The sequence below is a fragment of the Pseudopodoces humilis genome, chromosome 9 (genome assembly GCF_049639895.1).
Source record: "Pseudopodoces humilis isolate 2021_Gansu_Grassland_sample_001 chromosome 9, ASM4963989v1, whole genome shotgun sequence".
NCBI lineage: Eukaryota > Metazoa > Chordata > Aves > Passeriformes > Paridae > Pseudopodoces > Pseudopodoces humilis.
In genome coordinates this window covers 13,473,661-13,499,579 of record NC_142208.1, presented here as the reverse complement: position 1 = coordinate 13,499,579, position 25,919 = coordinate 13,473,661, and the positions used below count along the sequence as shown (strand labels likewise).

At 35.7% G+C, this 25,919-nt stretch overlaps 1 protein-coding gene across 23 annotated transcripts in view; it reads right to left on the bottom strand.

The window, feature by feature from the left end:
• KCNMA1 (potassium calcium-activated channel subfamily M alpha 1) overlaps window positions 1–25,919 on the bottom strand; it is a 438,076-nt gene that overhangs the window by 317,076 nt on the left and 95,081 nt on the right. For all 23 annotated transcript variants that reach the window (XM_088059361.1, XM_088059362.1, XM_088059363.1 and 20 more), the window contains one exon: window positions 1,927–2,091. In XM_088059361.1, coding sequence (XP_087915487.1) covers window positions 1,927–2,091 — 165 coding nt within the window. The remainder of the gene's footprint in view (window positions 1–1,926; window positions 2,092–25,919) is intronic.

Below are 25,919 nucleotides of genomic sequence, written 5' to 3'. Positions count from 1 at the left end.
ACTGATTTGATTTTGCTACATCCTATATCTAAAAATAATTAAATCTATTTAATAAGAATCTTATCTAAAAATAAGAATATTATGCTCTAGCATAATAGCATAACTGAAGCAGTTAGCCTTTAGCAAATATTCTCAGAAAGTAAAATTTAAATGAACAGCCAAATGGTCCATTCTGTAAATGATCCTCCATAAATTATATCCTCCATAAATTATATCCTGTCAATTCAAATACTGAATTTGATAAGTGTTATATTAAAATAAATGGATCTTGTTTTCTGAACTGACCAAAATTAACTAAGAGGTTCCATACATCACTACTTATTTCTCAGATGGTTAGGCATATTGATAAACCCAGATGTGCACAATATGTGCCATTATGCCTTGAAAGGACCATAAATACACTCTCAGAAATAACCTAAGCCAATGACATTGGCCAGCTGGTCCCTTATAAAATGCAAGGGTAAACTCTAAAAAATACCACAAAAGAAATAAATTAAGTCATCAAACAGTGTTGAGTAAGTTCTTCCACTATATTGAAGTAAAATATATTTTATATTGTGTATGTTAGGTTTTGGTCCCAAGTGTTGGTTTGTATCTGTGTTCACATGGAGCCCAGTAAAATTAACACAGGCCAATCTCTCACTGCAGAGGTGGGAGCAGAGAACTCTGGCTTGGGAGATTTTCAGTCTTGATACTTATTTTGGAACTAGAAGCATGACTTTAAGGGTTTTCATTTATAGTTTCATTTTTAACACTGAAGATGCCAGGAAACATGCAAAATGTCATGTTTTAGAAAACAATCACTAAAAGACTGTGAATATGGCAGCTGCATATAGAGGACACATAGTGCTAAAAGCAGCAAGGGAACACACTTTCCAGCTATTGATAAAAGTCAGCAACTAACAGAAGCAAAAGTGAAGAATGGTATTTTTAGGAAAAATAATCAAAACACTCTTCTGTAGAACCAAACAATACAGTGGCAATTAACTCACCTCAACTTTTTGCTGTAGAAGACTCGATTAAGAAGTGCAATCTGTTTTCCTCCATTCCCTCTCCCATCCAAATAATTACTCTAATAGCCCAAAATTGACTCATGGTAAGATATCTCTTAACCAAAGTAAACAAAGACACAAACCCTTTTTCAGTTTAACCCAAACTAGTTAAAAAGTTTCACTGAGATTCTCTGAATTTTTAATTGGGATTTAAATTCCTTTAGCTTCTAGTTCATAAGTAATGTGCATTCTAAAAAGAAAACTAATCAAAATTACATAGGAGACTCTTTTTACTAAAGTGAACTCCACAGAAAACCCTTGCATTTTAATATTTGACAATGCTCTTACACAATTATGTTTAAATAAAGTGAAAAACTAAAAAGTTTTTTTTCTCTTTAAACCATAGATATCATCTGTCTTTATCTGATATGTAACTGTTCACAGGTTTGAAGGATTTCTATGCCAATTAAAAAAAAATATGAAGAGAATATAAAATCATTATTAGTCTATTAAATATATCACAAATCTCGTTCCATAGCCAATTCAATCCTGTCTTTGATTTGGTTCTGACCACTCTCTACCTTTGTATCACTTATTTTCCAAGTTTGCTTCCATTCTTCCAAGCACAATTTTACTTTCAGATAAAATAGGTCTATAGTTTTAACACCTAATATGAAATTCATCAATTCGTTGTTTGTAGTTCAAAATCATGGGGCTGGAGTAGTGAAATAGGCTGGGGACTGGCAGTTTTTCTATTTGCTGTCTCTGTCTCCCTCTTGCAGTGGTACTTAGTCTGCTGTTTTACAGAGAATATTGGGATTGACTCAGTGCTGATGCAACAAACCAATCAAAAATCCTCCACTAATGCTGGGACACAGTGCTTCTTAAAAAACATTCTTTAAAATAAAAACATAGAAAATCATAGAAAACTTACAAGTACTCTGCCAGTTAATGTCTGGGCAGATATCATGACTCCTGCCCAATCCTTCACAGACGTCATCCATCCCACTTCTGCTGCCACATTTTCCTCTTTTTCATCTGTTGGTTTGCAGGCTCCATCTGCCTGTGTATCTCCACCACCATTGATCTTCTGGGCCTCCTGCAAAGTATTTGGGTTAGTTAATGTTTAGCAATTTGACAGTGAAAGCCAGTATATAGGTAGGGCCAAGAAATGCATAAAAACCGGGAAATCTATCTTCCTGGATCCCTGCTAGGTGAAATTATGAACCTACTTGGCCACTTCTCTTTAGAAATAAAAGAAATAGAAACGTTCTTTAAGGTACCAGACTAACTAAAAAATAATACTCTCCTTGACATTACATCTTCAAAACATATACTTAGCCCCAATATACTGTATGTTCCTTCTTTACAAGCAATATAATTGACAACAGCTCTATATGCAATTACAGAGTTACATATAAATGAATTTGTCAGACACATACTGAAAGACTTTTTGATGTATCAGCTCAAAATAATGCATACTAGGTGTGAACATAATTTATGTACAACTTTAATTTCCTATCACTAGAATTAATTATTTGAGTAAACCTTCACAGAGAAGCATGATGTAACTAGACAGAAATTATCAAGTGTGAGGGGAACAAAATCCATCATAAAGAATCTGCAGGGAGCTGCCACGCTATCAGTGAACCTGTGTTTCAATGAAAGTGTTTAATATATCACAGGAATTATTCTGTCAGTAAGTAGCTCTCACAGGATGAAGAGCTAGAAATTAGAGGAGCCTCAGCTGCACCAGGCTCACTGACGAGTCACATGCACTGGAATTCAGATCAGTCGCTCATGGATGCTGCAGCAAGGATGTCGTGCTCTGTAACTGCCTGCCATGTGCTACAGTCATGGGTGCTGCACAAACATCAAGGGAAATGATAGGAAAAGCCAGCATGGATTGCACAGTGTTTAAATCATATTGCATGCAAAGTATCAGACTGTGCCGTGAGCATGCCTTTGGTGACAGCACAATGCTAATGACTTCCTGAATACTTGACAAGTTATGCTAAACAAAAACAGGAGAGGCAGCAAAATCCAGTGCTGAAGTAAGTCCTGAGCACTACATCTGCATTAGTGTTCCAAGCACTCTGCACAGACCAACACCTTGAAAGATCTTGTTTATAGATTACTTGTCTGTAGGCCACTAAGCAGGAAATCAATTGCCATTAATCCCCTTTGGGATATCTTCCATACAAGCACAGATGCTTGATGCTGGTTATGTGTTTATTACTGCAGTAGAAATGCTACCCTGAGGTGGTCAAAACCCATAGCTGTGAGACGGCCTTGAGGACACATCCAGACATAGGGGACAGGCACTTCCTGAGGGTAGCACTGAACTAATAAAGCAATTTCATTGAATCTGTCAGCAAAGAACAGTGGAACAACGCTAAAAATGTAATATGGAGACCAACAGTTGCTTTTAGAGAAGCTCAACATTGCAACTTAATTAGCTAATCAGATTCTCTTTGCTAGTTTCCATCCCAGAAAGCAGGCTCCATGTTCTTACTAGCGATTACAGCACAGTGTGGAGTTACTACATCGATAATAACAAATTATTCAGAGTTACAACAGTAATTCAGTACACTTCCCAAGCAAATAATGCAACAGAAGTTTAAAATTACTTTGTATTTGCATAACTGGACCTCATTCACTGACAAATTTGGACACAGTGAATCAGATGTTTTGCATTGAAAGACGTATCCTGCGCTGCACACGCACAGAGCACAACCTACAGAAATGAGCTCATTGCAGAGGACAGCGATGTACGACACGGAGGGAAGCGTTTCCAGCAGAGCAATGCTTGGCTGGAGCCAATTGGTATCACAAAGCCGTAGAGATCATTCCCAAAGGAATCACCACCATCAGAGTTTCAATTATAAACCAGGAAAGAGAAAACTAGGCTCTACACTCTAAACAATTTTGAAGCTTAGGCAACCTAGATATCCCCAAGGCCTCACTGGTCCTAGCTGCTGTCCCCAGGCTCTTCCCTCACTCTGACGCCCTCGGTGGCCCAGGACACCATTTCAGCCCTGTCCAGGGCTCCCACAGCCCATTCCCAGCCGGTTCCCCTTGCCGGACCCACAGGCTGCTGTCCCCGGCTGTCCCCGGGCCAGGGCCTTGCCCCTCCACCCCAGCCATGGCGCTGGGCAAGGCCCTGGCCCATGGGACCCCACAGTCCCAACAGCTACAGGATGCTTAAAAATACTACACATGCCATTTCTTTCCCTCTTCCCACCAGTTTCTCTGCCTTTTGTAATTGCTAGAGCTTGTCTTTCAGAACTGTAAGCTTCACACACCAGATTTTGCACCATGGTCCTCCTCTGCATTGCACAGTGAGCTTTCATACTCTATACAACTTTATACTGAATGAATTAATATGGTTTTCATAGTAAAGGAAGTATAATTATCTCTTCCTCTCAGATAAGAAACTGAGGTGGTGATTAGGTGCCTAACTCAGTCACTAGAGAAGTCATCGGCAGAATCAGTGTGAAACCAGAGTCTTTTTTGATCATTTCACCCAGCAATCCTTGTTTAAAAGTGCATGGATGCACACCTGCTAAAAACACACAACTACAGATCATTGAACAAAATGCTGAATGAAAAAGTCTATTTTATGTTAGTGAATTTTTAAGTATTAAGGTTAGAAAATTCTTTTACAGTGTACATGTTCTTTACCCCCAATCTTTTTGTCAAAAATCTGATTGCTCATAAAATATTAAAAAAAAAAATTAAAATTTCCTAGCACTCAATGAAATAGTAGCAAGTTACTTAATTGAAGGAGAAAGGTAGCTTTTATATTTTGAAAAGGTTTTCATAACCTCCAGTTCTTTTGCTGTATCCCATTTTGGTTGCCATTAGAATAGAGCAGTCAAACATGATAAACCTACTCAGTATTTGATTCTCTAAAGCTATTAAAGTCTGTAATACATTTGAATGACTATATTCCTGTATTTATACTAGTTATTTCACCTCTATTTAAATCTCCCACCCATATTATTTCTTAATTAAAATTTAAGTAAAACAATCATCCCCTGCCAAATATGATTTGGAACAACATCTCATGATCAGCCTAGCTCTTGCCATTATTGTAGCTATAATTAATATGCAGATTAGTTGCTGTTATGTAATATTTGTATTCAGTTGGGATATTTTATATTTTTCATCTGCATAGCTAGCTTTTTATCTTCCTTAATTGGCAGTTAAGTATTAGGAAAAGTTTATCCCCAAGTCATTATGCAATTTTACAGAGATTACTAAAGGAGGTTTTAAAAGCTGCTTTTATTTTTTAATACTGAACACAAAATTCAGTCCTGTTATTAACTGTATAGTCTTGTTTCATTGCTATTTCCTCATCTCAAAGCACTGAGTAACCAACACCAACACCTGAAAAAGATGCTTAAAATAATAACCTGACAGTGATGATGCTTGTTTAATAATTTACAAGTTCAATATTACAAGTAAGGGATCTTTGCCCACTCTGCTTACCAGTTTTCATTATTTTAATTACTTGATGACAGGAACCTGCAGGTAGATTAAGTGAGAAGCAGTATATTGTGAAATATATATTTCCTGAACCTAATGCCTAAATGGAAGAGAACATGATGAGATGGCGTGTACAGGTATCAGTACTCAGCATTCTACCAATGGTTTGATACAGAACTGGACCAGAAACTTTAATGGTTTGTCTTCTATTTTCAGCAATAAATATTGATTTAGATTACATAAATTCTGGGATTCTTGAACACAGTCACCTTAAGGAAGAACTCAAAAAGGCAAAATTCACTCAAAAACAGTTAACAGTTTTCAAAATGTGTTCCTGCCTGTTCCATTTCACCTCTAAAATATCTCTACAAACATAGAACCAATGCACAGACACCTCATCCAACTCAGGACAACATAAAAGCAGAAAATCATTATGAAAATTTAAAATATCATCTAAGAATAATCTGTCTTTTTAAAAGCCCTAAAACCACAAGAGACCATAAAGATAACCAGGAAAGTACTCTCTGATGTACAGTACTGAAAAAACTTGGTATCTTGTTAAAATATGTTAAAAATCATATGAAATAGGCAGTCAGTGGGAGGGAGAAGACTTGGGTTGGAGTGTGATGAGACAAAAGGTTTGATAATCCTATTTATCTAACATGTAGCTGAATATCACACAAAAATCATTAAGTATCACCTGTAGTCAGATACAGAGCATTGAGTCTCTCAAGAAAAAGTAGTATGCTCAATTTCAGCAGATGTTTAAAAACAGTAGCACCAATGAGGCAAATACACTATCAGCCTTTGAATTCCACCCTAGATAACATGAGATGAGAAAGAGCCTGTCAGAATGGCAGCTGCTTCCAGATTAAAGCATGCAGTAGTAAAACAATAAGAAAATATAGTTTGGAGCAGTTAGGAAAGGGCTCCTTTAGATAATGATGCCAGCAAATAGCAATTATTTCTCTATTAACTGCTTTTCAATTAACAGCATTGCATTCCTAGACCCTGCCATCTTATGAAATGTTTTATATCACATCAACAACACTATGATAATGGCCATTCTTACAATTTGGGAATCACTATTTATATTCCCTTCCTTTTCATTCACCTGCTTCCCCAAAGCCACCAAGAGGTGCTATGTGAAAAGGAATAATGTTGCATATGAGACTATTTCTACTTTCTCTTGGGCAAATGTCTAAAACACTGTGTTCCAAAGTATTAGACTCATATCAATAATTTAATTCCATGTCCTTCAATACATTCACTCACCACTTTTGACCCCTCCAAACAGGGGCCTTAAATTTATATAAAACCATAATATTATGCTGCATTCTCCAAAGCTGGGCAATGTACAGTGAATGTTACGGCTTCAGGTACCTACTGAATATATTCCCATGGCAGATGTCTTGTCAGATACAGTTACCATCCATAGTCTCCATCTTAATAGTTACTAAGTACCAGTTCATCCAAGGCTGGAAACAAGCAAAACAAAAAAACCCTGCAGCTGTTCACCTGTTCTAGTGCAGTTTAGGAAACACGAGTTTTCACTGGAATATTAATAAACAAAAAGAATGGCAATGTGAGAAATGAACAGCTTTATGGAGACTTCCAAACCCCTTGGAAGAGTTAGACTTGTAGCAAAGAGAAAGCAAAGGCTAAACTAAATAATGTGAGGTAAGAGGTACTTCTAAACTGGCCTATCGACAGCATTTCTTTGCATATTAGGTTACACTGACGTCAGTTATCATAATGTAGCTATGGTTTGACTTGTTTCAAAGGATTAATTATTGATACCCAGACACACATTATTCCTTTCACTGAATAAAAGAACCAGAATGATCTGTGGAAAACATGGCTGATGAGATAACCCAGCATTTTGCTGTCATAAAATATTCACAAGCCATATAAATTTGGTGTTTGCAAATTTGGAAGACTAAGAAAAATAATGCAAAATAGAATACAAAACTTTTCTTATTAATTTTCGACTGAGATGTTATACTCTATTTTCTGCATTCCTGAGGGATTTCTGAGAAGTATCTTGCCAGTCCTTACTTACAACCAGAGCCTTACTTTCTGTGCTGCCCAGAAGAAAACCTTTTTTTTTTTTTTTTATTCTCTTCTTGCAGTGACCAGCTTCTCTGTTGCATTTGTGCAAACCTTCAGTAATCCTCACAGATTTCATGTTCTGCACCCTTCATATTTCTGGTATGGGTTACTTGCATAAAATTCCCTTTTCACATCATTGCTTTGATTGACAAAAATTGCTGCAGTAGAGAAATTAATTCTAAAACCTTGACCTGAGAGACAAGAGGAACTAGACTAGTAAAATATAGTGTTCCGCCCATGATCCCACAAATAGTACAACAGTCTGTCAAATGAAGGGTTCCTGGGTATGGTTCTCACTTAAGAATATGAAACAGCAGACACCTACGTTATCTGAAATCTGAAGAAAGTACAAAAAGATTCATTTCAAAGATTAAAAATTTCTACACATTAATGGAAGTGATATAATGTAACACTTTCATTGATATGAAACAGTATTCCCAAATAAATGAAAAACTGCCTGGCAGATTTCCATACTAGCCTAAGAATTAAGAGGCATGCTGGACGTCCCCGTTCTGTCATCAAATTTTGAAAGTCCCCAGACACACTGTCTAATATCTTCATGTCTTCACCCTGCAGCTATAAAACAAGAGCACCAACAGTTGCATTGGCTTCCTATGAAGATGAATATATGTAGGATTTTAGGTGTCTCGGTATTATACAAAGACAATGCAGACATAATCCAAGTGGAATCACAAAGTAAGACACACTAAAACATACTGGTAAAGATTGTTAAGACTAGTTCTATAAGAAAATTAAACATATTAAGAGAGATGTGTAAAAGAAAAGCATTTAAGAATTCTAGACAACACAGGGCAATGAAAAAGAACAGAAAGTCATTGCAAATTTAGACATGTTCAAAGAGACAAACCGTGCTTTTCAAAAAGATGATTCGTTCAATTTAGCAGGAGTTTTTATCAATAGTTATGTAAGCTTTCACTATAAGTTTGGGTGAATAATTTCAGATAAATTTATTGATAAAAATAAGACAAAAGTTTTCTTTTGTAGCTTCTTACTCTGCATGAGACCACGCTGTTAGAAATAACCCATGAACTTAAGACTGCATAATAAGTGAATCTACTGTCTGCAATATATAAGTAAACAAAACAATAGGACAAGTCAGAGATGTACAGGTTAAAAGTATTCACTGAAAATATTTCACGGACTATCAAACTAATACCTAGCCCATAAATTTATTTTCCTTGTTTTATAGTTAACAGAGCATTTCTTATTAATTTCCTCTACTAAGACCAAATTATTACCACATTAAAATAGTCTCTGAAGGTTCTTCCAATTACAAAGTAGGAGACAAGAGGGCAAACGAGCATTTCACTTTATTAATGGGGGAATTACATTTAAATGAAATGACAAATTTCATTATTCTTTGGTCCCTACACACCACAGAAATATGTACATTAAGTAAAACAGACAATTACCCTATAAGGCATTAGTCTTTAACTGTATTTTCTGTGGTTCAAGCCTTATATTGAGATCATTATTTCAAAACATATTTTGAAAGTCCTTTAAGTAGATTAGCCTTAAACATGATAGAAACTAAACTTGCAAAAATATATGAAGCAATTTTAGATGGGACTGATTTATTGAAAATATAGAAAATATATATATAGAATATAGAAAATATAGAAAAATATAGAAATTTCCTTAATAGAAAAGCATAGAGTAGGACATAAAAGGTGCAGGTATTTTCTGTTATCCTCCTGTTTGGTTTCCTCCCACCTAACAGAAGGCAAATCAAAGTAAGCATACAATTGAAAATAAAATTGATACAGACATTGTCATGAAATGAAAACTGCCAAATTACCTATATCCTATCGAGTGAGAAATATCTGTCACAGATGACAGAACACCTTCAGTAGTTATCATAAAGTCTCAAAGTGCTTTAGAAATGGGAGAAAAAAGTCTCAAAAATGAGAAAGAAGTACAAAACAGTGGGGAAATTACCTAACTTGTTTATCTTGATTACAGGAAGCACTTTAGTTGATTGCTTGTAATTTTGTTGTTGTTGTTAACACTGAGTAATACACAGTTCCAAGATTTTCAGTCATTACCTCTTGGCACTATTTTTTTTATTACCATGAAAGGACCTAAGATAGAAAAATAATACATTTAATTTTTTTCTAATTTTAAGAGAAGCATAACTTGTAAATCTTTTCTGATTTATAGGATCTAGATTACAAAAGTAGTTTTTACAAAATAACGATGTGATAGATCCAGCAGTAAGAAAACTAATGAAATAACTATTCACTGCCAGGAATAGTCAATTAAATAAGACATTAAAATGTTCCAAAAGTAGAAAGTTTACTTCACTGAGAGATATACTCAAGCATCATTTACAAAATAAGTATCAACCAGCTTTGTCTGTGCAGTCAAACTTCACTTTTCAACTTTTTCACAACTTTTCAGTTGTGTCTTTTTCTCCATCCTGCTCAACTGCAGAAGAGAGGTTTGTACCCATTAGCAAACAGGATGTTTTCATTCATTGCATTAACAACTTTGTAATCCTCGCTCACATGTGCTATCAGAGGTATCCAACAGAAGGAGATACAGACTGAACTACAGAAGCAAATTTTTACCCTCTTCTGTGAAGTACAGAATAGCAAGGCAGCAACCACCTGTGACTAAAACTCCTGCTCAAAATCACATTTCTATTGCCCAAAAATGACAAAGAATCCGTGGATTAGGAAAGGCAGTGCCCAGCTTAAAGGACAAAGCACAAAGTACTATAGTTACTCCAAAACAGGAATTTTAGTCCATACATAAAAGGAATTAACCACTCATTTCCTTGGCTGAAAGAACAGGTTTTCACCCCAGAAACTTGCTGACAGGAATTTCAGAACTCCATTTGACTCAAAGCAAACATTTTCACATGAAAGGGATACACTTAAACACTTGCATTTTCTTTATATGTAAAATAGCAAGTTATCAATATTTTATGGAAATATTGGTAATCTTCAATGCTCAAATAGAATTTATTTGCATATATATTTTTATAAATACATTTATGATTTTTCAGAAGGTTTTAAAGATACTAGCATAAAAGATGAAGGAGAAAGGCTGTAGGACAAAAATAACCGAGAGACTCACAAATATAACAGGTTGGTAATGTCATAAAACACACGTATAACAACAATTAGAAGAATGACAGAGAAGCATTTTATCATCTGCCAAATTCAATAAAAGAGTAATCTCTACGGCATTTTTGATTCATATAACATTTAGTCTCATTGTATTAAAATCATAAAGGAAAGCACAATGAATTAAAGGCATCTCTCTGTAGAATATAATGCCATATCTAAGCCTATCCTGATGCAGGAAAATAAGTTCCAGTATGCAGAACATAAATATTTAAAGAGCAGCAGGTTTTAATTAAGTAATTAAAACTGTTTACTAGCACACAACACTTCTCACTTAGAGATTACAGAGAGCCATGGAGCTTTCAGACTGCAAGAACTTGGTGCAGGGGGGAGTGCAGGAGTCTGGAGCAAAGATACACAGCTCTACTTCTCAAAATATTGAAAACGTAGATTTACTGCTATTTTAATGATTACTTTGAAATAATTATATTAGTCTCAGTATTTCCCTCTAGAAGACCAGTTACATCACATTGTCAGAAATGTATAAGTGCTATTATTTAATCAAGTAGGTATGACTTTATTTTTGACCCCCTGCTATGGAAATAATTTTGTGTCATGTGAATCTCATTACTCCCTCGCATAAACAGCAGACAGAAGTTTTTAAATCGACAAGGAATTTTTCTTCTTTCAGGTTACATTTCTTTTAGGTGCCCTATATTACTTTGGTTCACTTACTAGACACTAACTATCAGCATCCAAATTATCCAACATCAAAACCTGTAGACTACAAATACAGCATCTGACATTTATGGTACAAGGAAACACACACCATTGCTCCAAATTTACAGACCCTGAAATCTAACAGAGAGAGAGAGGGACTGATAAATTTCTATCTGACTTGCATATTCTATCACCATTGTTACTTATGCTATATAGAATGCGAACAAGCTCAGTGATTTCTCTTTGACTTTCTTAACTTCATCACCTTAAATAACAGGCATAACTTCCAGCAGCACAGAGATCATCTCCTGCTCTTGTGTGCAGTGATGCACTGCTAGGAATTGATGCATGACTTTGACATTGAACATTGCCTCTTTAGGCAATCAGAAGTTGGACTAGCGGAAAATAAAGATACATGGTGTCCATTCTTGGCTCTCATAATGCATCCTGTTTGAGGCAGGATTGACTCTGACTGTACCAAAACTTGTAGGTGAAGCTCCTACTCTGATAGGTCATTTTCTAAATTAAAACAGCAACTCTTTGAAGCTCCTCAGAGGCCTGAGTGCTCAGAAGCAGCCCTGGCAGAGTTGCATTAGTAGCGCAGGGCCACTGAGGTGCTTAAAGGCAGTCACTGTTCTGTCTCATGAGTCTGCAGTTTTTGGTTTCAAAATTTATCAAACCAGCAGATACAGCATATGTTACAAAAATATGTTACCTCTGAACACTCACTCTACCTATAAATTATGCATGACACAGCAGGCAGTTATTGTCACCTGAGCAGAAATGGTAATGAACAGAGGTGAGAGGATAGGTCAATTTAAATTTCCAGCTGTTTTTGTAAGATTAAATAAGAATAAGAAGAAATCAAAGTATAACTACTGTTAAATCATCAAAAACAATATTGAATTTTAATTTACTCGATCTTCATTGGAGCAAAAGTTGACAATGGCAGATAATAAAGTTAAGACTACTATAGAAATTTCCACCTTGAATGCCATTTGTTTATATCTTGCAATTCTGTGGTAATTTGATAATGTTATTATGGGGCCTAGAACTCCAATTTTTTCTTTTAAATTTTATATTAATTATTTTGATAAGGACTTTGCAGCAGCATAAAGATTGAACAGTTCAGCAAAGCAGGCTGTCATACTTTACACTATTCACAAAATGTGTTTTACTGCATTTACTCATCAATTTGAAACTGAGAGACCTTCTCCATTTACCATGCTGCATAATTACCTCACACAGCTTTTCAAGATGCAGGTGCCCCCTCCCATAATTTATCTGTGAATGAGATTCATTGACAATCCTATGCAAGTATCACATGACATTAAAAAATTCACCTTAACTACCTCTTAAAAGAAGAAAGGGCTTAATTAAGCCTTAGTTAAAAAAAAAAAAAAGTAATGAATCATACATCAGTAATTCACATCTTCCAAGTATCTGATTCTAGTTTATTCAGCAACAAGACATTGAAGTAATACATGTAACTAGGAGATGCATTTGAGAAATAAATAATATCTTTGCATTTCAGATTCAGCTGTAGGAAACTGGGGTAGAGGAAGGCATGAACTGTAAGTTCAGCTCTTTTTTTGAGTTCAGAAGTATGGCTTTTATCCTCACAAAGTAGTTTAACAAAGAAAATGGGATCTGCGGGTTACAAAAGCAGAAGTCTGAAGCATCACGAATCCCATTTTGTCTGCAGATCTACAACTCTAAGAAAAGGATTCAAGGATGTTTTCTTCCTGGTCACTTTCCAAGTCCTCACTGGTATCATGAGATGCACCCCATAATTCAAATACTTCAGTTTTTTAACACCCATAAAGTGCCCAATAAACTAAAAGTGATGTGTAGCTTTTACCTGATGCCCACATTGGCAACCACTATTGCCTAGAAGCATCTAGTAACCCTCACCCAAAAGATTTCTTGCAAAAAGATTTCTGAATAAAATTAATTTCCTGTGATGGAAGCTTCTTCCTTAAGACTAAATCATGTATCAGATTTTTGTACTGTGGTGTTTAAAGAAAATTTGACTTCAAATGTATTTTGAAGGGCTCTCTATGGAAACAAAGTCTTCTTGTTATTGATTAGGTCAACAGGAAGAGCTGTAAAAATTTAAATGGAAAATTGTTACTTTCGTTCACTTTTAGCTTTTTATGGGATTCAGAAATGATGAAACAATTCTATTTCCCCTAAAAACCCACAACTATTACCTATAAAATTAAGTTGGAATCCCTCAGATCCACAGAAATCTTTTCCTACACAGATTTCTTCTCATGCAGATAACCACAGTATAACAGAAAACTATAAACTAAGCAAACTCCAATCTCTATTAATATTTCATAAAGTAAAGCATGTTTTACACAAAGTTCTAAGCAATGACACACAACAAAGGCTCATGGGGGGAAAAAACCCATACACAGCAAAACAGTAAGAGCTATTTTGTATCAGCTTTTTTTCCTATAGCTATTGGCTTCATCCATCACGCACACCAACAAATCTACACAACTCCACTGCTTCTTCAGGTCACAAAGTGATCTTTGTGAACTACTATTTAAGTAAATAAATACCTCATTACTTCATTACCCCACCTCATTACTTCTCCTGTTCTATGATCTCCAGCAACCTTTTTGCACGCATGGTGGTAAATGCAGTCTCCTTACCTCTCAAACAATTTATGAAAACAGAAACAACTGCAACAGAGAGAAACACTGGGCCCTCATACTCTACTCTCACCAGAAAGATCCTATGTATGTTTCTCATTACAATCAGCCACAGCAACTGCCAGCATATGAAAGTAAACCCTGTGAAAGTTCCTAATGTCTTTTGTTAAGCATAGTACCAGTCAGAAAAGGAAAAAAAAAAGGAGCCTAGATGTTTTCTTTACAAGGGCTATCAGGCACTGGCACAGCTTGCCCAGAGACATTCTGGTTATCCCATCCCTGGAAGTGTTCAAGATCTGGTTGGATGGAGTTTTGAACAATCTGGTCTATTGGAAAGCATCCCTGTCCATTGAACTGGGATTGGAACAAGAAGATCTTTAAGGTCCCTTCCAAACCATTCTATGATTTTACTATCCATCTCTCTGGATAGTACCATCTCATATGGATTATAACCTAGATAAAGGGGTTGTAAAGATTTTGGAGCACCACATAGAACTAAGCTCACAATGTCCAGAAGTATGGAAGTGCAGTATAAAGCTAGTACTTCCTGTGCCAGGGTCCGAGTTGAAGGCAAGCTGAATATGAACAACGACGTGTCCTGGCAGCCAAAGGAATGTATATCCTAACACAGTTGGGATTGAGTAAAAAGCCTCTGAGCTTGCAATCAGTTCAACAGAAGGGGTCTGGTGACAAAGAAAAATATGTTAAAAGATTTATCATCTAAGCTGTTTTTTCAGGAGGTAGGGAGGTATCATCCTTCTTAATTTTTTTCACTTTGTTTGCTTGATTTGGGAATGGGGGTTTTGGCTAAAAGTCTCCAATGCTTTCAGAGAAGCTTCTACTATTATCACCAACTGTGGTGGTTCTGAGTAGTGAAAATATGATCAACATCTGCACACACACTCTGGATGAAACCCTGCCAACCTCCTAGGGTGACAACAGATGTTTTTGTTCGTTCTCATGTCTCATAGGAGCCAACCCAGGGAAAGAGTCAAAAACTGCAAGTAACGCTGACAGCTGGAAGAATACTATGGTCCACTGGCCACTGTGGTCAGCATTTAACCAAATAATTCATCATAGGAGTAAACACACCAAATTATCAAATTGGTTGCACAGCCTTTCACAGTGCCCGAAAGATTTTATTGCTACAACAAAATAAAAACATGATTCTAATGAAAAAATACCATTAGGCTGGGTCTAAACCCAGTAGTCTGTGTGGCTGGACTATAACTGGGACAATGGAATAATAAGAGCTACCAGATAGAGTAATGAAGCTCCAGGAGGAGGGTGAAAGTTCATTGTTTTAAGCATTTAACTGTAAAAGCGAGCATATGGGAACTGCTGAAACAAAAGACAGTCTCAAATATGGCAGGAAAAAATGGAGAAAAACAGAATTAATCAAGCCCCACATATTTATGCTTGAAGTAGGGCAAGTTTCCCATCATAAGTGAGATTCTTAACTGCATTACATGAGTCACTTCATCTTGTAGGGAAGGGGATATGAATACAAATCCTGTTCCTGGCAACCAAATTAGTGCAAAGGCCAGGCTGACAATTAACTCATATCAAGAAAAGGGCCAATTTCTTGCAAAGACTATACAGAGCTGTTGACAATTAATTCTAATTTATTAGCATAGAGCTTTGAGAGTTTGCTTCCTCCTGTCCTAAGTCACCCAGCATCCCAGTGATGGTGACATCTCTGCCTTGCTGTGCTCCAGACCCTGAAGCCCAGAAGAATGCTTTATTTCATTACTCAGAGATATAGCAACAGTGGGATTTAATAAAGTGATCATCAATCACCTAAAAAAATACATTTTTAAAAATGTATGATTTTCTGCTGTGCTCTGCACTCCCCATAATCAGAGTGTTCTGCTGGAATCTAAGTGGGGAAATCTTTTCATCAACACAGGCACATCAATTATGAGAATGTCAGCCCTGCTGGATGCCAGATTCAAACTGCTGTTAGGCAGGCTGTTTATGAGACAGCTAGAGCAAAACAGTAGAATAGTATAAAAATAAACTGAACACTTAACAGAGAAAAAGTAATGATAGAATTATATACTTGAACACAAATTCCAACTCACTGTAATAAAATTCTTCCCTCATTCCCTCAGTGTGAGTTTGGGGTTTTGTTTTGTTGGGGTTTTTTTTGCTCTTGTTTGTTTGTTTTACAATTAACTCACTCTTATGTACACACACTCTCCCTCCAGGATACTCTCAAGGCTTAGGACAAGATTCTAGCATAGACACACTTGATACTAAAACTGAGTTGCTTGAGAGACAAGAGAGCTGTTTGAGGGCCTCTCCACTTACCAGCCTATATTAATGTTCATGTTGTGACAAAACTATCCCAGAAAACAAATTTGTTCATGCTATCAGTATTTTTACCTAAATGTACTCAGACATCCAAAAAATGTCACCTCTGATAACTCTGAATCTTTCACAAACTCATCTGAATCTATAAATTCTGCAGAGGTCCCTGAAGATGAAAAAATGAGGGCTTTCACTTTTATGAACACATACAGACTTACCTCTAAAGCATAGGGACAATACTCTTCCTCTGCCTATATGTCTTTGCAAAACATGGCTTGTAGAGCATTATCAACAAATGGTCCAGATGGTCTAATCAAAGTTATAGTTCTGATTATTGGAATATAGGGTAAAATTAGGGTAGCAATCTAGTTATTGATAGTAAAAAATCCAGACGGATTTTGGCTGGTTATCTTGGTTGTTTTTCGTTAGGTTGTTTTTTTACTTCAAGAAATGCCAAGTCAGTGACCTAAACAACAAAGGTGTATTGACTCATAAGCATCAATCCAGGTCTGGGCCAGAAACTATAAACACACATTCCTGCTGGGACAGGACAAAACATATGGCTCTATAAACTACTCCATGTGGTGGGGTTTTTCTGTTGGGGTGTTGGCTTGGAGGGGGGTTTTTTGGTGTTTGGTTTTGCTTTTTTTCTATTCTTTTCATTTGCTTGGGTTTTTTTAGTCAGCAATGTACAGTAAAAGAAGATGTACAGTCTGTATTCTGGGTACAAATGAACTGATGAATATCTGCATGCTTAGGGGCTAAAAGGACCAAGTTAAGGGTTGAGAACTGATACCTCTCTCCTGTTTCTCTATCAGAAGTAAACTTTTTCTTCTTAGCCTGGGTAAATCTGTTTCCCTCTCAACTTAAGTCCCCATAACTCCCCTTATCTTGACTATTGTGCTGTGACTCCTCCTCCACTTTCTGGTAATCTAAAAGTACAAGCAATGGTTCGTGTATTGAATCACCGGTATTGATTCACACTCTAGGACCTTACAGACATTTTTAGCATGAAATATTAATGTTAAGTGTGCAATTAAGTAAGAAAAATTTAACAGCCTTTATGATTATTTCATATAGAAGTTTTAAACCTGATTTTACCACAAATACATGTGTATTTGAACTTCAAAATTAGAAAACAAAACATATTCCATAGGCTTCTAATTATTAATTATCTATTACTATCAAGATTTACTTTTTTCACTGAAAAGTTTCTGCTCACTATAGCAGGGCTACAAATAGGAAAACTAACATAAGTTTCTCTTTTTTTTTTTTTCATACTAAGAAAATCACAATAAGTTTGCCTAGTTTTATTTGTTTCTAGCATGAATATACATCTGCTTTGGATTAAGGTCCCTTCCAACCCAAACCACTCTATGATTCTACGAAAAAGTTATTTCAGAAGAGAAATTATACTACAGTCAAAGTAGGTAACAATTTAAGACTTCTGTTACATTGAACTAGTTAGGATCAAAGCAAAAAAATTACCATGTTCTAAACACTTTCATGCCTGAGTCAAAGGGAGTAAATAAGATTATCTAGTAAGTAGAAGTTCATCAATTTGTAATTAGAAGCATTATTCATTGCCTCCTTGCTGAATATTCTCTTAAAATTGATAACACTTACTATACCAGCACACACACTAACTCACCTGCACAAACCCACCAAAATACACACAGTCAATTAACATATAGAAAAATATTTAGATATAGTTCAGAAACAAATTTTATTTTTAAATTAGTCATGCTTCATTTCTTTCTTAATTGAAACCGATTTTTAAAACCAATTAATGTGATCTAGCATCAACAGAATCTGTAACATTACTTTGGTTTGGTCAGTTGAGTGGGGCTTGGATTTAGTAGTTCAAAGTGCAAAGGAAAACATTTAAGAATTGATATTAAAATAAACAAAATACCTCAGCATGATCGATGCAATGAGAAAAAATTTTCTTTGCTGCTTAAAACCAATTGTACTACATAATATCAAGACTTTTCATAGTTTCTAGCAGTCTTCCGATCAGCTCTCTACTTAATTTCCTTCCCCAGCTAGAAAGAGGTAATCAGAACAACTGGACGCTTTTTTGAGATAAATCTGATCTTTTGTTTGATTTTTGGAATATGAATGCACTCATTTTTCAGAACATGCCTACCTAAGGACACGGGCTCCTGGCAGCTGCAGTGGCTCTGGGAAGGGTCAGCACCACCCAAGGTTACCATTCACACCACCCAGCCCAGGCAGCACCACTTTGGGAACACGGATTTGATGCTCAGGGTAAGCAGATACCACAAAGCTGACGCTTGGGAAGCAGAACAACAAACTAAAATCTGCCTAAGCAAGTAATCTTTTGTGCAAGAGGGGTGAGAAAAACCAGGATTCTGTAACATTATTAACAAGAATGGGAACAGTAGCCTTGGGATCCAGAAACATACGTATTAATCAATGCAGACTACTTTCTCTAACCCCTTAGGACAGGTTGCTCTCATCTGAACTGCCTAATTTTGTATGTGCTAATTTCATTTAACTTTCTAAAAACAGAAAACAGAGTGATTTCTAGGCAAAACAAGTTTAAAGACATACTATTGTGGTTTCAATTAAAGTTTAGTTTTCTGTATGTGGGAAGTTGCATTCAGACCAAATAAAAGTAGTCATTTGCTAATTCATCATAGGTGACATAACTGTAGATTATAAGTAATAGTTCAATTTAGACTTTTTTTGTATAAATAAAAATACAACAAAACAAAATATAAATGATGAGTACACTGAGGCCTGATTTTATTTTCTGTGTCAATGAAGATATATGTATGCATGCTCATCCTTACCTATAAATAAAAAAATACTACAAATACTTCTCTGACATGCACAAAAATCCAAATTATAACATCACATTCTAAAGGTAAACATACAGCTGAAAATATAAATAGAAATAAAATTATTTCCTCATATATGCTGAGCAAAGGAAAAGCAAAAATATAATTATATATAAGCAAAGAGTTATATTTTGAAAAATAAATGTTTTACTTTTGCTACTCTGTAGAAAACACCTTGAAATGAACAAGGGGCCACTCAGAGAATCAGATCTGGATGCTGTCAGACAAGTAATAAACATAAAGTGTTTACATGTCATAGCATTTCCCCTCAAACTGAAATTACTGTACTAATCCTGGGAATAAATACAACCTACATCAACCTCATTACTCTTAACTAAATACCAAAAATCCCTCATTCAGATGCTTCTCTCAAAACACTGATTCTGTGCAATTGGAACTTCTTTTTGCCCACAACAATTACTAATACAGCTTGGGAGTTCTACTCCACTCTACCACCAGGGAACATTTGGGGACCAGAAAGGTAAAAAGCTAAGGGACAAAGTGTCTTCCTTAAAAATGAAGTAGAATTTTAGAACTTAAGATGACAACCTGACAAACTCAACTGATTTGCACACTTGAGACTGATTAGTTACATGGTGTCAGTGAAAAGTTTTCATACTGTGATCATTATTTGAAATCAGATTATATGTTTTAAGAGACAGCACTAATAAAAGGAATAGCCTTCCTCTCTCATGTGGTGTGTGTAACCAGAATCTTTTGCCCTGTTCAATAAACCACACACAAACTTAATTCTGAGAATTCTTTTGTGCATCCTTTAGGTAGGTCATTTTTCAAAATTACCTCATGTTACTTGGTACACATGAAATGCCTTACTTACAGCCTGGATCCTTTGACAATTTCCTGTTCTAAATAGTTTCCACTGGGCTAGAAAACAGAGTACTTCTCAGGATGGTAAATTTAGCCCAGTCCTCATTTTTCTCCCTTTCACTCAATACAAAGGGTCATCATAAAATTCAAGCAAGTTCCTAACCAAATTTTGGCAGTGCTTTTTTAAGACTGGGTCTCATCATAAGATCTCTTGCAATGAAATTGCCATTTAGAAGGCACATTGTCAATTTAATTCTTTGATTAACTACTTGTGTCTGCCACCAGCAACTCAACCTTGGAAAGAAATAAAATAAGAGTAGATGGACAGCACTCCCAAATATAGCAGAAGTGCATTAACCAGGAAGATAGCTTTATCCACATGTCCTAGTCTTCCAAGCCCAAGAAAACATTGTTCTTGTTATAAGAAGATCCTTTTTCACCTGAATAACATTTTTTTAGGATAACTGTATCTGAAATTGTCTCATTCAAAAAAGGAACTGCTACTTCAGCTGATGTTTAAGAAACGCCTGCATACAGCAGCTGAAATCAATCTGGATTTCTGCCTGCCATACCAAGGACTACACTTTATTCTCCTTTTTCTATAAAAAGAACTGATTATTACAGCCTGTAAAGAAAATAAATTCAGTCCTATGGATAATAGAAAGAAAACTTTACATTCCAAACAAAATTTTATTTTTGCATATAGAGGTTTAGGAAGCAGAAGCTAATAGCTCAGAATTGAATACAGAATACTGCAATACTTCAAAGACTCGGATATATGAAAGCAACATCTCTTAATTTAAGATTAACCCACTGGCTGAGAAATACACAATGGTTTGTGTTTTATTCTTTTTGGCAGAAAGTAAGAAAGTAAGAAGTGAACATTAGACTAAAGATAATCATGAACAGGTTACTACGATTCCTGAATAGTCGAATCTCAATTTACACCTCAGCTTTGCCAAAACTGAGCATTCAGCAAGCTAAACTATCACTATGAATGAGTACTGCACCCAGTTAAGCAGGATAATCACTTTTGCAAGCACAAAGGTGATATGCCCAGTGCTTAATACAGTGCCAAGGAAATAATTCACCACAGAGTACAGAAATCTCCTTGAGGATTTCTGAAGCATTACTCTAGAGTTCAAGCGGCAGCAAAAAATTCTTTAACAACTACATAGTTAAAAGCAACAAATAAAAAGCTACATGGAAATTTTCCAACAGTCTTTTGGTAGCAATTCATTTAATATTTAGCAGCAATACTTTTGAAATGTATGTTTCTAAAACAGAGGCAGCTTTTCCTGGAGACTCTGAGTACTTTCACATTTCTTAACACACCATAGGAAACAGCTCTATCAACACCAAATTACATATGGCTTCAAATTCTTATTGTGCCAGTTAGGACTCATTATTCAAACATTATTTTTTTATTTTTCCTAATTTTTTTGGCTTTAGGGTTTTTTTGGTTGGCTTTTTGTTTTGTTTATTTGGGGGTTTGGGGGTTGTTTTTGATTGAGGTTTTTTTATTTATGATTAAATTAAGAATAAAATGTATCTATGTATCTATATCTATAAAATGTATTAGACTGAACTCAGATGCTGAGATTTGGTTCACTCAACTCAAATAGTACTCACTGAATACTTAGAAAAAAATAACAAATAAAAGGATTTTCTTTGCGGTTTTTTATTGTTTTTGCTGATTTTCTTTTCCTTTGCAGCTAGCATTGCTGTTCCATTTAATGACAGCTACCCTGTTTTAAGACAAGTAATATATAATACAGAGGAGACATTTCAATACATTTTTTTTAGACACCAAACAACTTGTTTGAATTTCATTATTTAAAATGACACGAGAGATTTCCACAACATACAGAATTCTCTCCCAGATTAGTTTTATATTCTTCTGGCATTTTCAAAACACACTTCTGAATTATATTTCACATCTGTATTTGTTAACCATAAAGTCAACAACATACGGCTCAGAGATCATAAAAATCAAGGAGTATTAATTCTTCAGTCTTTTTTATTCCTTTTTTTCTATACATATACTGGAAAGAGAAAGTATACCTTTTTGGAACCTATGAAATAAATAGAAAAGTGATAGTAATTCTACTTAATTTTTCCTCTGATGAGAAATTCAGCAACCTACTGTAAAACAAACAAACAAACAACAGCCAAGTGCATCAATTCCTGAAAGTTCCCTCTTCTATAATTAGCTGTACCTTGAACTCCTTCTGAATATATTTCCACATCAAGGAACACTTCTGTAGTAAAATATGTACCTACACAATTTTTGTCACCATTTTAAATTGTCCCAACAACCGTGACAAATTACTGTATCGTACAATGTAGTTATAGTTGTTAAACTACCACTTGACTAAGTGCTTAAAAATCTACCAGAGCAATTCTAATCTCCCTTAACAAAGTGTGATCAGAATTATTTCAGTAGGAATGTAAGCTAAAGGTTACAGGAAGCTTCACCTGAAAAATAGTGAAAATAAAGTACTGTATAGTGACTTGAAAGTACAGTACAGTGGTGTGAAAATGCATTTATGAATACTCATCCACCAGAAAAAATTACTTCTTATTTAGTCTTACATAAAGAAATTATGAAAGTCCTTCATGCAGTATGAGCAGAAAACTCAAGATTAGAACAGCTGGATTTATTGATTAAGCACTACCATATCTTCCATCCACTTTTACTTTCCTTAGATAACAGATTTCCCTATGATAACTGAATGCAGACGTGTAGAAAAGGGCAGGAAAGAAGCAATTTCCTACTCAGTCTGACTGCAACCCTTGAGGACTTGGTTTGTGTAGCTAAGAAAATTTTGATCTGAAAGTCTCAAGCAGTTCTATATAATTGATAAAGTTTCCTTTAGCCCAAACAATGGAAAACCAGAAATTTCTCCCCTCACCCATGGAAATGCAAGTTCCTATGAATCATCTATGAAATACAATTTTCCAAAAAGCCCCCTAAATTCAGAAAGTTTAATTTTTGTTTTCAAAAACATTAATATCACTTAACTTTGACCTGAACTTCATCTTGGATAATTTCTGGACTTGTATCAACCTATACAACTAGAACATTAGTCATAAAAGTTACATGTTTTTGGTCACCACACCAGATTCAGTTGGAAAAACTGCGGTTTGCCACTCTGGGTCTGTTTGGGTTCAGTAAGACACTGAACAAGCTTACGGAAGAAACATCAGCCATGAGTTGTTTACTGCACAGCAACTATATAGGTCTCATAAAAATCATTCTAAACATCTGGAAAGGAAAAGGAGGGACAATTATATATGCCAACCTTGCTTAAATATTCTTCCACAGGTACCCATTCTTGGCTACCACTTACAAAAGAATATTTGGCTATATTTATCTTTGATACAAAGTTGCTTATTATGCTCTTAATCCATAAAAGCGATTTATTTAGATTATTGACAATAATGTCTGACCTTGGTTTAACTACTCTAAAGGAAAAAGCAGGGCAAACAAGCCCTCACAAAGAAAGTAAATGCTCTGAATAAATACAGCTAAAAGGATTACAGTCACTTGTCGCAACACACAAATACAAGTTTTGTGTCAGAAACCGCAAGTTACATCCATGGCTATGTCAAGGAATATCCTCCTTGTATGATTAAGTTTACAGGTATAAGCAGAAGAATTAAAGAAGAAAAATAAAAAATCAGAAGAAAGCTGGTGACTTAAAGCCTATGAGCAAAATCTAAGCCTGTACATGTCTGTGTTTTCATTTTTGTGACACTTGCTTCGCTGTAACATCCTAGGAAAAAGGATACAGAAAGAAATACCTATTCCTGATTAATTTAAGAAGTCATATGAAAAGTGCATTAAATCTGGTGCTCCTTTTTATTTGTTTCACATGTTCCTATTTAAAACTGCCCTTAGACAAACATCAGAGGAAACATCCTCTAACTCTGTTTATAAACAGCAGAAATAGAAAGTGTAATTCTGTAATTGAGGGACAGCTGGCTGTTACCATGATATGCCAAATGAAGATCCTTTCCAGTGGAATTTGTGGCTACCACTGATTATAGGTTAAACTCCCAGAATTAAAACCCCATTCATAAGGATTTGAAAGGCAGAGCTTAAGACTTGCCTTCCATATGTGCCTGTTCTCACAGAACAGTGGATGCTACTTTGTAACTGCCCACAACAGCAAACAAACAGCACAAAAACATGGCTGCAGGGAACATCTTTAAACTATAAATAAATGTTATTAACTGAGATCCAGTGCATGCTGTGCACCTTATTACAGTCTAGCAAAATGACTGTGCCTGGAAAAATGCCGAAAGCCTTAAGATTTCCTTACTTAATATATAACATTTGAGCAAGCCAGTGATTTCTTAGGCAATTTTTATGCCACAGACCATAATTTATAGATGCCATATCTATAAATGATTCTGCAATTAAAAAAGGCATTTTCTTTACCCATCATTGCAATTTTCTGTTGATTTAATTTTATCAAGAGGCATAAAAATAATAATGGACTCAAATTGGGGGTTTTAACATATGCTGGTACTTTATAGCATCCAACACTACATAAGAAGAGCATATTTGTAGTTCACAGTGTAAACGATCATAAACTGTGTTCCCACTTCTTAAAGGCTCTAAAATGCAATCCTGACCCACATGCACCGCTCACAAGCTTCAGTCTTAAACACAGAACTAAATGTCTGAATGGCTCTCTCTAACACATCCACAAATGAAGATCTCTACTGGAGCACAAAGTTCCAACTGATTTTAAAAGGAGCTAATCCGTTTTAGTCTGCAATACAGAACCACATGTTTACCATTCACTACAGATGCTACATGCACCATATTGCCCACCAAAGTTACAAGGCTGAGTTGCTGCTGCAGGCTAGAATAATACTTTTTCAGCAAATGAGTTTTGTTTACTGCCTTTGCTGCTCAGTGAGTTAAAAACCATCAAGTTTGGAGCTGAAAATGCAATAGAATCAGTAGATAAACTGTGGATCCGTGCAGCTAATTGTTTCGCTTTTGGCTATGGCATATGTATTACTTGATTGCCAATTTCACGCTCTGATACTGCTTCTTTATAGCAGCAGATGAAACTGAAGCTCAAGTACTCTGTTCAAAGAGACTGATAAATATGTATTCCACCCCTTTGCAACGTTTGACACACTCCTCACCCATTGTTATGCTTCCCTTTTATGAAGTGCAGAACAGGCCCCTATTTTAGCTCTTATTCTTGCCACTGTCAATCCTAATTTATATATGCTCTTGGCTTTTTCAGTATGCCAAAAGGAATTTTAATTTTCCTGTTTACAGAAATCCTCTTATAATTTGTTGTGTCTGTATTTAGGTTTGAGGTGGGGGTTCACACTGCCGTGCAATTCTACAAAAAAAACCCCGCAAGAACGGTAGCACATTTCTCTGCAGATGGAGAAACAAGCACTGAAGAAATCATGCTGCTCCATGTGCATGACTGAAGTTGCCAATTAAGGCTGAGATTCAGACTCCTTCTAGGAGCAGCAAGTATTGCTACTGTAGCTAATTTAGACCTACCTGGCTCTAAGGACTGCCTGAGATGAAGATACAGCTCTACAGGACAGCCGAAGAGGGTAGCTGAGAAAACTAAAGCTTTGGCTGGTCCCTGTATTGTTAGAACACAGGGAAGTCAAAGCAGAGTTTCTAATGTTACCTGTAAAGGAAGCCAGAGGAGGCAAAACATATTGAAATTATCAAATTCATGAAAATTACGTAATAGTGGATCAGACAACAACAATAATAAAAAATGAATCGTTATGAAATCAAGAAAAAATGGAACGAAACCAAACAGCAAGTCTATGGAGATAAAACCA